Below are 14,661 nucleotides of genomic sequence, written 5' to 3'. Positions count from 1 at the left end.
TGGGCTCTGGGGTCAGCTTTCAGGACAGATGGTGTTTGAGTCTTTTGTTCAGATATCCTACCTAATGAGTAACCTCCTTTCTCAGAGCTTAAGGGTAGGCCTAGCTCCCCTCCGGGGCCCCTGAGCTAGGGCAGTCAGTCCCTGGGGACGAGGACTACGGCGTGGGAAAGACAGTAGACTAGGAATTCTGAAGCTTTTCTTAGCTTCAGTTTCCTCATCTGTAATGTGGTTGTGTGCCACCAACTTGATTCTGACTCCTAGCGACCCTGTAGGACAGAGAAGAGCTTCCCTGTAGGGTGTCCTAGGCTGTAATCTTTATGGGAACAGATCACCAGGTCTCTTCTGCAGAGCGACTGGTAGGTTCGAACCACTGACCTTTTGATTAGCAGCCAGGCTTACCCACTGCATCCTCAGGGCTCCCTTTTCATTTTTTGTAAGGTTATTAAAACTTTATACAAGGTAAGGCAATGGGAAGCGTGTAATAAATGCTGAAAGAGCAGGGGGGGGGGGTGATCTGAAAACACGTCCTTTTTGGAGGAAGGGACTTTGAGCCTTCCGTGACACCTGAAACCAAAGCCAGAGAAAGTGGGTTGAAAAGGCAGCTGGATAGGTGTAGGCAGGCTAGAATTGGGGAGCTGGTTTACTGGGACTTGGGTGTGAGGGTCTGGGAAGGAAGAGGAGACAGGTTAATTGTCTTCCCCAGTGCCCTCTGAGGAGTCTAAACCAGAGCAAGGAGGTTCTGGCTCAGCCGGGCCCCCTGGTCCCACCCCAGCAGTGACTGTATGTGCCTCTCTCTTCCTTCTGCAGCTGCTGCCGCTCACCCCGTGTCTTCCGGCCACTTCCCTCTTTGCTGCCCCTCCCCATAGGCTCCCCCTCTCTACCTCCTGGGGACCATCATGAATGGTGCCCCTTCCCAGGAGGATGGGGCTTCCCCCTCCCCGCCCCCGGTGCCGCCACCCCCTCCCCCGAGTTGGCGGGAGTTCTGCGAGTCCCACGCTCGGGCTGCTGCCCTGGATTTTGCCCGCCGTTTCCGCCTCTACCTGGCCTCCCATCCCCAGTATGCAGGGCCTGGGGCTGAGGCTGCCTTCTCCCGCCGGTTTGCCGAGCTCTTCCTGCAGCACTTTGAAGCTGAGGTGGCCCGGGCCTCTGGCTCCCTCTCACCGCCCATCCTTGCTCCCTTGAGTCCTGGAGTGGAGCTCCCACCACATGACCTGTCCCTTGACAGCTGCAGGGTGGGCGGGCCCCTGGCCGTGCTGGGACCTTCTCGATCATCTGAGGACCTGGCCTGCCCCATGCCTTCCTCAGTCTCGTCGTCTTCTGCGACCTCTTCGAAGCCGAAGCTCAAGAAACGCTTCTCCCTCCGCTCCATGGGCCGCTCCGTGCGAGGCTCGGTCCGTGGCATCCTGCAGTGGCGGGGAACCGTTGACCCGCCCTCCCCGGCTGGGCCCCTGGAGACCTCATCAGGCCCCCCAGTCTTAGGTGGAAACAGCAACTCTAATTCGTCTGGGGGTGCTGGGACCGTTGGTAGGGGACTGGCCAGTGACGGAACGTCCCCTGGGGAAAGATGGACTCACCGTTTTGAGAGGCTGAGACTAAGTCGGGGAGGGGGCACCTTGAAGGATGGTGCAGGGATAGTGCAGAGGGAAGAGGTGCTGAGTTTCATGGGGGCTGAAGAAGCAGCCCCCGACCCAGCTGGAGTGGGCCGGGGAGGCGGGGCAGCCGGGCCTACCTCGGGGGGAGGAGGGCAACCTCAGTGGCAAAAGTGTCGCCTGCTGCTGCGAAGCGAAGGAGGAGGAGGAGGAGGAAGTCGCCTGGAGTTCTTTGTACCACCCAAGGTGAGGCCTGGAGCAGGGTGGGTGCCTTGGGAGCAAGTGACCGGGCGGCCACAGGCGTTCGTTACTCAGGCCCGCAGTGAGCTGCTGGTCTACCGGCCCACACCTGGCTTTGCTTGCTTTCTGTTTTTAAAGCTAGTTCCTGGCTCTGGGTTAGTGGCTGTGGATGGGACTGAGAAAAGCAGTGTTTCTGCCTGACTTCTCCAGGGTGTGGAAGGAAACCTGAGTCTCGGGGAGTGGAAGGGAGTGATGGCCATTGCACACCCGAAATCTGGGTCTTGTTCTAACCTAGGCATCTCGGCCCCGACTCAGCATTCCCTGCTCAACCATCACGGATGTCCGGACAACCACAGCCCTGGAGATGCCGGACCGGGAGAACACGTTTGTGGTTAAGGTAGGAGCTCTGAGCTCCCCACCCCCCTGGAGCGTATGTGTTGAGGAGAAAGTGCTCAGCACATTTAAGTAAAGGACCTCGGTGGAAGGAGGTGCGTGTGTGTTAAGCTCCTTGAGAGTGTATCCTTGGGGCTGCAGCTTTTCTGGGTGAATGAAAAAGAGGGAAGAGGTTTTTGTTCCTACTTGGGGAGATTAGGGCCTCAGGACCTGGAAGTGGCCTGTGGGCCTCCTCCCTGCCCCTGCCCCTGCCCTGGCTGAGGCCCTCCTCTTGCCCCGCTCTTGGCCCATAGGTGGAAGGGCCCTCAGAGTATATCCTCGAGACAGCTGATGCTCTACGCGTGAAGGCCTGGGTGTCTGACCTCCAAGAATGCCTGAGCCCAGGGTGAGGGGCCTGATGGGTCTCGAGGGGACCTGGGAGGTGGGGGGCAGCCTTGTGCCCCTCTCCATGCCACTGGCCTCCCGGTAGCATTCTGCCTGTCTCTGCAGTCCCTGCCCTGCTACCAGTCCCCGCCCCATGACCCTCCCTCTGGTCCCTGGAAGCTCCTTCCTGATGAGGGAGAACACAGACAGCCTGGAGCCGCCCTGCCTGAGCCACTCAGAGAGCCTGCCCAGCCAGGACCTGCCGCTGGGTCCCAGCGAGAGCAACGACCGCCTGTCTCAGGGTAAGGACGGAGCCTCAGGTTCTGATCCTCAGAACCTGCCTGGCAAGACCCTCTGCTGTCAGACCTGACCCTTCTCTAGCCTCTGCGGTACACTCCAGTCCTGCTCTCACACACCGCCCATGCTTGTCTCTGCTCTTATGCGCACCAGGCACTCTCATGCCACTGTTTGTCTTGAGAACTGTCACTGTCACCAACACCCCACAGGCCCCCAGCAAATTCCTATCCACCCTTCCATGCCCAGTCTTCATCTTTGCCATGAAAGTATCTTGACAGCCCACCACTGTGGCTGGAGATAACGTTTCTCTTCTCCATGCTTCTAGAACACGTTGTAAATGCTGCAGTTTTGTCCTGACTCTGCATCTCCATGCTAACGTTGGTGCCTAAATTCCTCTTGATTCTCTCTACTATTTGGCCAAACCAAACATGCATATGTATCCTATTCTGGTGTGTAGACACACAAAGGCATGGGCCTCCCTGGCTAGTGCCACTCAGCTTTCCTGACGTGGCTTCCACTGCCCCTCCATTCTGGGCTTCAGCTTCACAGTGAACCATAGCATCTCAGACCCAGAATGGACCTTACAAGGCATCAGCTCGAACCCCCTCGTTTCTTAAGCCGCAGGGACCCAGGGAGGTAATGTGGCTGATCAAGGCCACCTGAGTGTCACTTACAGAGATGGGCTACAGTACCACTTCCTGATCCTGATTCCGCACTCACTTCAGTCCACTCTGAGGCCTTCTGGGCACTGATGGTGTATAGCATTCATGTAGGCTTAGGCTTGCTGCCCGACGGACATTCACAAAAGTCCTAGTCCAGGCCTGGCACTGGGCAGGGTGGGGAAGCTGGAGGTGCCTGAGATGTGCTCCTGGCCGTCCACACGTGCACAGACATCCCCCGTCAAAAGCATTTCCTGAGGAGGAGCCTGCACTCGTGTCCTGTGAGCAGCGCAGGCAGCAAGCACCTTGGGAGCTTGCAGGGGAAGAGGACGGGGAAGTGGGCTAGACGGGGCCATGGGAGGGCGAGAGAAAGGAACTTAGCTTGAAGGGAGGCAGATGGTGAGAGCAGAGGCCTGAGGTAGGAAAGCCCGGGCTGTTTGGGAAAATTGGGTAGGATGTTGGATTAAAGTGGAGGATATGTAAACTGAGATAAAACCAGGGGAGCTAGGTTGGGGGCATTAATGGAAGAAGGATCTTTGATGCCTCTTTGAGTTGGTGACTTTGTCCCGTAAGCCAAATAAACGACCCTTTTAAATGTTAAAATGATAGTGAGCCCCCCCCCCCACAACTTTGCCATAATAGCTGTCATTTCAGCCATTGAGGTAGAAAATACACAGGCACATCTGGATTCTGGAACCCCTGCAGTAACTGCAGGCCTCAGCAGTGCACAGGGCCTCCGGGAGGAGTCCTTGGCATCTTGGCATCTCACTCCCAGGGCCCGCTGGAGAGAGTGGCTGGGGGAGAGAGAGACGGGCAGGTAGACCAGTCCTCCCAGGTCTTTGACTTCTCCACTTTGCCCTCTTTTTATTTTCCAGGGGCGTATGGGGGCCTCTCAGACCGCCCCTCAGCATCCATCTCCCCCAGTTCTGCCTCCATTGCCGCCTCCCATTTTGACTCCATGGAGCTACTCCCCCCAGAGCTGCCCCCCCGCATCCCCATTGAAGAGGGACCCCCACCAGGATCAGTTCATCCCCTCTCAGCCCCTTACCCTCCCCTGGACACTCCGGAAACAGCCACAGGTACCAGAGGTGTGAGTGTGTGTCCACCTCCCAGCCTGGTCGCCTGCCTTCTTGAACCCCCTGTCGATGGATGGGTCCTGAGGGATCAGACCCAGGAGAAGGGACATGTCACTTGAGGGGACGAGGCACCTTGAGTGGGGAGCAAGGTCTTTGTTCTCCCACGATGGGGAAGGCTTCCCTGACCCCCGGTTTCCCTCCCTCTCTCCTTCCTGAAGGGTCGTTCCTGTTCCAGGGGGAGCCGGAGGGGGGTGAGGGGGACCAGCCCCTCTCGGGATATCCTTGGTTCCATGGGACGCTCTCTCGACTCAAGGCTGCCCAGTTAGTGCTGGCAGGAGGTACTGGCTCCCATGGTGTGTTCCTGGTACGGCAGAGTGAAACGAGGCGGGGTGAATACGTCCTCACTTTCAACTTCCAGGGCAAGGCCAAGGTGAGTGATGGGGCAGAGGCCCTGCTGCATGCAGAGAGCTGGGGGTCGAGGGCGGGTGCTACCGGCTCTGCACTTGGCCGGGCCTCGGCTCCGCTTCACCTTGTCATCCCGCCCTCAGCACCTGCGTCTGTCGCTGAACGAGGAGGGCCAGTGCCGGGTCCAGCACCTGTGGTTCCAGTCCATTTTCGATATGCTCGAGCATTTCCAGGTGCACCCCATCCCTCTGGAGTCTGGAGGCTCCAGTGACGTTGTCCTTGTCAGCTATGTGGTATCCTCCCAGCGGCAGCAGGGTGAGCAGAGCAGGTCTGCAGGGGAGGAGGTGCCCGTGCACCCAAGAAGTGAGGTGTGTGTGCCAGAAAGCTGGGGCGGGGGGCTGTGAGGCGGAGAGGCTTTGCCAGGGGAGAGCAGGGTAGAGGAGGTTCCTGTAGGGTGCAGGGAGGCCGAGGGCTTCTCGCGGAGCCTGGAGCCGGGCGGGCGGGAGTTGAGAGCTGGGCTGGTACATTCGCATTCCATCGGACTCCATCGGACTCCTCGTTCCATCATCCGACTGCCTCCTAGACCCACCCTCCCAGCCGTGTCTGCCCTTCGTCACAACCTTGCCTTGGGCCGCTCTTCCCAAGGATTGTTCAGTCTGACCCGTCCCCCTCCTCCCCTGATGTCTCATGTCCCTGTCTGATTTCTCCCTTTTCCCCGCCCCGATGTCCCATCTGCCCCCCCGTTGCCCCCCCCCAGGCCGGGAGCAGGCCGGGAGCCATGCGGGGGTGTGCGAGGCAGACGGATGCCACCCCGATGCCTCCTCCACCCTCATGCCCTTCGGAGCGAGTGACTGTGTGTAAGTGTGGTCCTCCTCTCACCACCGTCCATGATCCATCTCCCATGGAGGGGGGTTGCTAAGGAGATGGGGTGTGGGGGAGATAGCACACGGCTCCTGGGGCGATGAGTGAAGGGGAGGCCACTACAGGAGCTCGCCTCCCTCCACAATCAGTCTGTCTTCTTCCCCTTCCTGTCCAGAATCGAACACCTCCCGTGACCCACCCCAGCCCTCTGATCCCCCTTCATGGACAGATCCCCCACATCCTGGGGCAGAAGAGGCGTCGGGGGCGCCAGAAGTGGCGGCAGCAACAGCCCCAGCAGCCAAAGAGAGGAAAGAGAAAGAGAAAGCGGGCAGTGGAGGGGTCCAGGAAGAGCTGGTCCCCGTGGTTGAGCTGGTCCCCATGGTTGAACTGGAAGAGGCCGTAGGACCAGGCCCAGAGGCCCAGAGAAGCGCTGCATCTGGTGGGAACGTGATGGTGCAGCTCCAGCAGTTACCACTAGGGGGCGACGGAGAAGGGGGCCATCCCAGAGCCATTAATAACCAGTATTCCTTCGTGTGACACCCTGCCCCACCCTGTCCCCACTCTTCTGACTCTCCAGCCCTCAGTTTTGCGTTTGGGGCTGGATAGGGACACAGAAAAGAGGTAGGAATCACTTTCCCCCCACATGCTTCCTGCACCTTGTCAGCCAAGGGCGTATATGTTGGTACAAGAAGAGGCCTAAGAGCCTGTTAACTCCCTGTTCATACACTACAGGTGGCCCCTCCCCTGGGCAGGAGATTTGGGCTCCGTTACCTCCCTGAGAGACTCTCATGGTCAGCCCCACCCCTGGGGGCCATTTCCCCCCTTAACTACCATCCAGTGGCACCAGTGGTTAAGCGCCTGACTCCTAGCCAAAAGGTTAGCAGTTCGAACCCAGAAGTCAGGCCTGGCGATCTACTTCTGAACGGTCACACAGCCTTGGGAAGCCCCGTGGAGCGCGGGAGTCAGTCACAGGGACTGAAGCAACAGCAGCAGCCCCGGGCAGGGGGAGGAGCCATCAGTTACATTAAAGATGTTGTTGTTGTTGTTTTAAACAAAATGGAGAAGCATAAATAAAGGGTTGATCTCAGTTCTGTCCTGAAAGCTGTGGCCAGTGTTTGTAGTGGGAACTGGGACGGGGGGTCAGGAGGCTGCTCCCCCAATGTTGTGAGCTCCAGAGCTGAGTAGCCCTGGCACTATCCAGCCCTTTGCTTTCCGGTGGCGCTGTGCTGTTTGCTGGCACGTTGCTTATGCTCAGGGCTGTATAGTGTATCCCAGGGTCTCCAGCCACCACGTGCCTTAATGGGAGAGAACAAACAGCAGGATTGACCATCTCCAAGGGCCCTTCTCTTCTCGCGCTCAGTTCTTGAGACTTCCTGCCCTACGGAGGGAACAGGGATGGGCATGGTGGCACTGTTGGGAGGAGTTTTTTGGGTTTTTTTTTTCAGGAATCTTTTGTGTGTGTGTGATTTGGGTGAAAGTTTACAGAACAAATTCATTTTCTATACAGCAGTTCATACACATTGTGTTTAATGACGTTGACTGGAATTCCCCACAGTGAAACAGCTCTCTTCTCACCTCCTCTCTGTAGTTACTTCTTCCCTGTGTCCTTCCCTTCCAGGCACTGACTCCCCACACACCCAGCTGTCTCCCTGTTTAAACATTGCTCTTCTGCTCTCCAATGATTGAGCGTTCCAAGGAGTCTTATCTACCTGATGTAAATGTTCACCCCATACTCCTCTCTGTTGTTTGGCTGGAAGCTACAGGTGGTTGTTATATGTCATCGAGTCAGACCCAACTCATAGCGACCTCTCCTTGGGTTTCTGAGGCAGTATCACTACAGAAGTAGATTGCCCAACCTTCTGTCCAAGGAGTGGCTGGTGGGTTTGAACTGCCAGCCTTCTGGTCAGCAGTCAAGTGCCTTAGGCACTATGGTACCAGAGTTCCTGGAAGCCACAGGCAGGCGTGAGTTCAATTCCAGACCTGAGGGGTAACTAGTGGCCATAGGCTCAGGAGTCTCACCAGATTCTGTCAGAGGTGCAAACCTGGTCTTTTTCATATGATTTTGAGTTTTATTCCACCCTGTTCTCCCAGTGTTGGGAGGGTTTTAACGAGGCAGCCTCAGAGTCTGGGTGCAGAGGGCCCCAGGGCAGGCTGACTGTCGTTCTTGGAGTCAGACTGGGAAGCAGGAGTATGGATGACAGCACTGTCCTCCAGTGTGAGCTGTACCTCTCACTTGCTGGGTGACTAGGTCCAGTAGCCACTCCAGGCCTCAGCATCCTCATCTATAAAATACACGCTTTCATCTACACAGGAGCTACCCACATGATCTGTTTGGCCACAATAATAATGTTTCCATTTTAATTTCACATGAAAGTTTGGCTAAGTGGCTTCTCTTGAAATCAGGAGATCCAGCTACGTAGGGTCCTCTGCATCTCCGCCAGCACGCTTCACCCACGTGCCTGCCCTGTGGGCACTGAGTTTGCAACACCCCCCCTCCATTGCTCCCTGTTACACATATAAGCTCTGCTCTTTAATTGTTCTTACTGAACTATGGCTGTGACCCCCATAGAGGCGTCAAAACCCTGGGCTTCCCAGCTCAGCGGTGGGGTGGGGTGGGGTGGGGACATTGGCAGGTGCCAACATGATGGGGCCAGGGTCTGAAGGGTCCCACCTCTCCTGCTTGGCTCTCTCCCCTCTCCACCCGCATCCAACCCTGCCTCTTAGCATCCTGCCCCTCGAGAGGAACCTACACTCCCTCACGCCCCTCAGTCTGTGCCCCCACCTCCAGGAGGCCCTACCCACGCTCATGACCTTGCTATTCTGGGCCTTGCGTCCTGTCGGGAGATGGACAGGAGACAGCTGGGCTCATAGGCCACCCAGTCTGGGGGCTAGCGGAGGAAGGCTGCTGGCTCCCTCTGTTTTATCTAATCTCTGGGGCTCCCCCAAACGCTGGCCTCAGAAGACTAGAGATAGAGCTGGCCTTGAAACGGGGAGGGTGGTTTGGGGATCTGGGTGCTGTGTTCTCAGGAGGGATGGTGGGTGAGCCTTGCCCCCCAGGGTAGGCCAGACCTGATCCTCTCCTAAGCTAGAAGCAACTGGTGCTCTCGGTCCGTCCCCGCCACAGCCCTGCCAACTTTCAGGGACTGGCCTTCCCAGGATACCCCAGAGGCTTGCGTATCTTGGCTGGAGGGGCCCTTTAAGCCTGACTACAGATGATCAATTAAACCAAGCTCAGAAGTGGTCAGAAATGGGCCCAGAGTGCAGACTGTGTCTATGTCCTTTGGAACCTAGGCCTCCACCACCCTCCCAGCTTCAGCATCAGCCCTCAGATGAGAGAGGAAGAACACCTTCCAAAGCTGGATGTGTTAGGCTTGGAGACCCCCAGTGGGAAGGCCTGGAGAGCACCTCATTGCTCAGCCATCCCAGTCCACACGCCCAGCCTCCCTGACGATGCCTCTGCAGCTCCTGGCTGGTGGCTTTCCCTCTCTGGCTTCAGTTTCCCCTTCTGGCAGGGAAGTGGGGGGGGGGGCAGAAATGAATAGCCTTAAAGGGCCCTGTTGGCAGGAATGCCCTGTAAAGCCTCCCTTCCTCAGACTTATGCTCCGGACTCCCTTGAAGCGGCCCATCTCTCCTTTCTTATCCCCTTTCTCCATGTTTGGGCATTCCTGCTCCTTTAAGACGGTGGCCCCTGTCACTCATCCAGGTGGTGGTAGGGACAAGCCAGCCAGCGCTAAAGGCTTGTCAGATGCTGAGCCTGACTCTGGCCTGAGAAAGTGGGTGCTGGGGCAGATGGAGCAGTGTGGGGTCAGGTGATGTCACCTGTTGATGTCACCCCAACATTCACACCTCATGGAGTTCCTTCCTCTCCCCCCAGGTCACAGCAGGACTCTGGGTCAGGGGAGGGGTTTGTTGGAGCTGTAAGAAGAGGGAGGGACAGCACAGTGTCCTCAACTCACCCAGGAAGCGGCCCCTCCCCCAAATACTGGCAGACAAAGGGATGAGTCTGGGGGCTAACTCCTGAAACTCCATCCAGCTAGTCGCCTCCACTTCCCAAAACAGAGGGCTCTCCTTTCCTTTTTGCCCCACTAGCCCCTGAGGTCCTTCTCCACTCAGAGCCAGAAGCAGCCTTAAGAACCCTTTCAGTGGCCCTTGTTCCTCACCGTTCATCTCAGGAAACTGAGGCCTAGGCAGAGGAAGGACTTGAGCCCAGGGTCTCCCGACTCCGTCCCCTCGCCAACCTTCTCACCATTACTCTTCATGAACCTCCTCTCTCTGCCCTCCTTCCTGCCCCCTGCTCTTACCCCATGGTACCCTCCATTTTGCTCCCCCAGCAGCTGCCTTGGTGGTGACCAAAAGATGCCACCACCCTGTAGCAGGGGTGGGGGGTTGGCTTGGAGCAGCTGCTTCTCGGAGGAAGCTGACGCCATGGCCAGCCGCCCAGCAACAACTTACGGCTTTGCACCCAGGGCCGGCTCCCGCACCCCGGCTGCCGCAGGCCAGCTCTCCGCTGCCCCTTTCCCCACTGCTCCTCGGACTTCCCCCAGCCCTGCAGCTCTGCCTCTGCCTTTCCTGCCCCTGGCTGTTTTGTCCTTATTTCCCCTACACCTGGCCCTTGCCCTGCCTTGGAGCCTCTCATTCATCCAGCTTCCCAGGCCCCTTCCCGGATAATGCTTCATAAGCCCGATACCAGCGGAGCTGGAATAGACTCTAAGGCCGCCATACCAACCCCTTAGGTTAAGAGATCAGCAGGGAATGTCTTGGGGGACCCCTACCCCTATCCTGAAACATTCACCCCTCCCCCTCTGCCATCAGCACATTCTGCAGCCTCTTGGGTTACCTAGCTGCCTGGGTATCCCATTTTCCCGGGGGGGGGGGGATTCCCTGTCAGAGATGGGGGGCCCTGAAAGCTGTGTTCCCAGAGGCTGGGTTAAAGCGATGGGAGGGGGGAGTGTTTGGGGGGAGAGACAGGCAGTCCTGGCTTTGCTTACCAGGGCCTGGACACTAAATCCCTTGTTGATGGCTGCAGCAACCCCTCCCTAGGGTTGGGTTACCATCTTCTGCCCTGTCCACTTGACCCTATCCCTTTCTCTACTTCCCCTTGTGCCTCTACAGCCACTTCCTCTGACCCCCAAAAGATGTTTTTCTCCCTCTTCGGTGCCTGAAAGGCTTGGAGTATCTCTGCTGCCCCTTCTACAAACTAACTGAGGAAGGAGACTGGCTGTGGAAACAGGTTCAGGGCGGACAAGGAGGGAAGGGGTGTGTGAGGAGAGTGAGAGGTGAAGCCTCCAGAGTGGAAGGGCCTAAGGGAAGAATTGGGGATGCCTTGGGGATGGGAAATGCGTTGGGGGTGCAACCGAGGAAGCTGAGGCAATTGAGGGAGGGGTCAGCAAGCAGAAGACAGAGTGAAGTCTTTCCCCACCCCCTTCCCTGGGGCTGGGGCCACCTTAGCTTTTCTCGTGAGTGACATCTCAGGCTGCAGTCCCACTGTTCCCCTCTGTCAGCAGAAATCCCTCTCTTCTAACCCCTCCTGTTGGAGTTTCAGCCAGCCAATCGCCGGTCTGGGGGAGGGGGAACCTGGCCCCCCCACTCCCTCATAAGGACCAGCTGGGGGCTAGGGGGGTGGCCGGCTGCTGCAAGTGGGACGGGGGTCAGAGCTTTGTAGAGGGAAGAAAAAACCTGGGGGGGGCAGGAGAGAAAAAGCAAGACACCCAGACAGACAGGCAGGTGGACACACTGAGGAAGGCCCCCCACGCGTGAGACCCCCCCAGAAGGAACACACCGCCCCTTGGCCCCCAGGAAGGGAGCACAATGGAGGCCGCACACTCCAAGACTACGGAGGAATGTTTGGCCTATTTTGGGGTGAGTGAGACCACAGGCCTCACCCCAGACCAAGTTAAGCGGCACCTGGAGAAATATGGCCCCAATGGTAAGTGTTCCTCCTGCACCACCACCCCTCCATGCGTGCACGCGCACGCGCGCGCGCACACACACACACACACACACACACACACACTGGAGCCTCCCCTCTCCCCTCCAGGGTATCTTAGGGATGAGCTGGGCCATGGAGCAATAGCTGCAGGAGGAAAGAGGATACTGAGAAAACAGGGTCCCTGAGACCCAGAGTTTTGGGAAATTTTATAGGATGACCTTGGTGAAGCTCAGCTACCCTTTCGGTAGCCTGATTCTCTCTGTCACAACGACCTAAGTGTTGGGGGGCACTGGACTGAACCTCAAGTGAATCTCTCCTTTTCTTCTTTTTCTTTGGGCAGAGCTCCCCACTGAGGAAGGTAAGTTATTGGACTTTCTGAGCCCTCTTAAGTGACCCTCCTTCTCCTCTGTGTCCCACTCACATCTTGCCTCCTCCTTACCCACTCCTTGGACAAATATCCTTCTCTCAAGGTTAGAGTCTGGCGGAGGGAGGAGGGGAGGAGGCTGATGTTTCCAGTCACTTTCTGTCTGAGGTATCCAACCCTTGAACAAATGCCCACCACTTTAAGGAGCCCGTTTTGGGACTCCTGGCAGCTCCCAGCGGCCTTCTCTCCAGCCGCCTGCCTGCCCATCAACCCAGAACCTCCGGGCTCCAGGCCCAAACCCAGGGCACTCTCAGCCCCTGGAGCCCAGCCTGCACCTCGAGTCCCAGACGTTCATCCTGTTGACCTTAGCCCCGGGGGCCTCTCCCTTTGCCTGCCCCTCCAGGAAAGTCCCTGTGGGAGTTGGTGATAGAGCAGTTTGAAGACCTCCTAGTGCGGATCCTTCTTCTGGCCGCCTGCATATCTTTTGTAAGTGTGCAAGGGCATCTCGGGGTTGGCTGGGGTGAGTTGCAGGGATTGGAGAGTCCGCTTGCGGCCGAGGTCAGGGGGCTCGAATCATCATGTCCTCTAGTCCAAGCTCTCAGCATCCTATTTAACAGACTGGGGAGGGGCGGGGGACGCTAGTTCTCATCCCCCTCTACCCTCCCCCACACCCTGAAGGCAGGTTTTATTTTAAGCTTTAAGGGTATTCTCAGTCAGAATACTGAAGCTAAACCACCTCCGCAGCCTCAAGGGCTTGGATGGCTCGGGTTACCCCTCTAAGTGCCCGTCTCCCCCAAGGTTCAGACGCAATCCCAGCCGCGGCTCCCGGGCTCAGAAACTACTACTCCCGGCATGCTCTGGGGCCCGCGCTCCGCTCCACCAATCCCGGAGCATCTTGGCGCCCCGCTCCGCCCTCCTGACACTGATTGGTCAAGTAAAAGACTCCTCATAGACGCGGGAAAGAGCCAGTGGTGGGAGGGTGACTCCAAATGTGGCCGCAAGGCCCAGACCCTCCCTTCCCAGGGCCTTGTCCCCCACGCTGGCCCTTCAAGGCTAGAATTCCCAGGAAACCCTTTCCTACCTCCCTGGCCTGGCTTACCCTTTCTGCGCTCTCCCCGCCTCCTCACATCCTCAAGGCTCTTGCACCTTACCTGCCCTGGAGACTTACCCAACAGTTTCCACAAGCCCCTCCAGTGTGCTCCTCAGCACCCATCCGCAGCCGGCCATCTTGCATTTTGGGGTCTTTTCCTTAACATCTTAGTCCTGCTGGAAAACAAGGCTCTGGAGGCAAAAAAAAAAAAAAAATTAAAAAGTCCCCCTGCCCTCTGGTCTCCTAAGTAGAGCCCCCAGAGCAGTAGCTGGCAGGGCCTCCCTTCTCCCCTCTCAGATTTGCTCCTTGACATTTGCCTGTGACTGTTGCCTGGCAGTGGCAACAGCTGGGGTAGGGTGTGTACAGGAGGCCCCGTAACCCTATCCTTCCCCTCCTGCTCCCTCTTGTGAAATTGGAGCTACCCTGCCTTGGGCTTTGGGGGAGGGCTGTGGGTGGGCCTGGTGCCTGGGAGGACCGCAGGGTTTTTCCTCTGGGTTTTGGCTGTAGCTGGAGGGATGTGGAGGTGGGGGTGGTTGCTGGGGTGTCCCTTGAGCTTCATTTATAAGCCAACAACAACTTAGTCAGGGGAACCTGGAAGCATCTCTGCTTAATCCTGAACTATGCATGTCTGTGCCCGCCCGTCCTCACTGAGTAACGCTGGTGGCTCTGCGTGCTTAAGTATGAGCCACTAAGGTGCATAGAACCTCAGGCAGATGCCAGGCGGCCATACCCCACGATGCCCTGCCTCATTAGCTCTTGCTCATAGTCTCAGCTCTCTGCAGCCTTAGGAATCCCTCCATTTCCTTTCTTTACCCCTTTGTGGAGCTTTCTTACCTGTTCCCATGTTCCCCAGGTGCTGGCCTGGTTTGAGGAAGGTGAAGAAACCATCACTGCCTTTGTTGAACCCTTTGTCATCCTCCTGATCCTCATTGCCAATGCCATCGTGGGGGTTTGGCAGGTTAGCTTTGACCCCTCCTCTCCCCTTCCCATCCTGACACTGCATGGGAGACTAGCCCTTCCCACCAATCTCCCCATCATCCATCACTTCGTGTGACTTGCTTTGCCCACGGCTCTTCCTTGCTCAGTTTGGAAATAGGACGGTATTGGGAAGAGGTGGGAGGTGGAGGTTCCCACTGTGCTTGTTGACTGCATGACTCTGGCAACTTCCTTGAGCTCTCTGAGCCTTATTTCCTTACCCATAAAATGAGCCAATCCTGTCCTTCAGAGTTGTGGTGAAATTTAAAAAGCTAGTAAGTGCGCAAGGCCCAGCACTGTGCCTGGTATATAGTAGAAAATTAATCTCTGGTAGCATAGTGGCTCAGGCACTTGACTGCTAACCAGAAGGCTGGCGGTTCAAACCCACCAGCCACTCCTCGGAAGGAAGATGGGGCAATC

At 57.3% G+C, this 14,661-nt stretch overlaps 2 protein-coding genes across 2 annotated transcripts in view; both read left to right on the top strand.

Moving 5' to 3' along the window:
* Positions 1–896: 896 nt before the first annotated feature.
* SH2B1 (SH2B adaptor protein 1) lies at positions 897–6,420 on the top strand. The gene is made up of 8 exons (XM_007950177.1): positions 897–1,835; positions 2,125–2,226; positions 2,516–2,607; positions 2,712–2,887; positions 4,417–4,620; positions 4,836–5,047; positions 5,166–5,337; positions 6,059–6,420. The coding sequence occupies exons 1-8, from the start codon at positions 897–899 to the stop codon at positions 6,418–6,420; spliced, it is 2,259 nt and encodes a 752-aa protein (XP_007948368.1).
* A 5,271-nt stretch (positions 6,421–11,691) lies between these two features.
* Positions 11,692–14,661, top strand: part of ATP2A1 (ATPase sarcoplasmic/endoplasmic reticulum Ca2+ transporting 1) — a 16,643-nt gene continuing 13,673 nt past the window's right edge. The window contains exons 1-4 of the mRNA XM_007950173.2: positions 11,692–11,809; positions 12,153–12,170; positions 12,580–12,662; positions 14,120–14,224. Coding sequence (XP_007948364.1) covers positions 11,692–11,809; positions 12,153–12,170; positions 12,580–12,662; positions 14,120–14,224 — 324 coding nt within the window. The remainder of the gene's footprint in view (positions 11,810–12,152; positions 12,171–12,579; positions 12,663–14,119; positions 14,225–14,661) is intronic.

Source organism: Orycteropus afer, unplaced genomic scaffold (assembly GCF_000298275.1).
Source record: "Orycteropus afer afer isolate SDZICR_OR568_19922 unplaced genomic scaffold, OryAfe1.0 scaffold00266, whole genome shotgun sequence".
Taxonomy (NCBI): domain Eukaryota; kingdom Metazoa; phylum Chordata; class Mammalia; order Tubulidentata; family Orycteropodidae; genus Orycteropus; species Orycteropus afer.
This window is presented reverse-complemented; position numbering and strand designations above follow the sequence as displayed.

What these genes read in the sequence shown, in the direction of transcription:
- SH2B1 (XM_007950177.1), top strand. Translation starts at nt 897, where the DNA reads ATGAATGGTGCCCCTTCCCAGGAGGATGGGGCTTCCCCCTCCCCGCCC. An exon ending in AGAACACGTTTGTGGTTAAG is followed by an intron (nt 2,227 to 2,515) that starts GTAGGAGCTCTG and finishes CTTGGCCCATAG; the next exon opens with GTGGAAGGGCCCTCAGAGTA. An exon ending in ATCCTCCCAGCGGCAGCAGG is followed by an intron (nt 5,338 to 6,058) that starts GTGAGCAGAGCA and finishes CTTCCTGTCCAG; the next exon opens with AATCGAACACCTCCCGTGAC.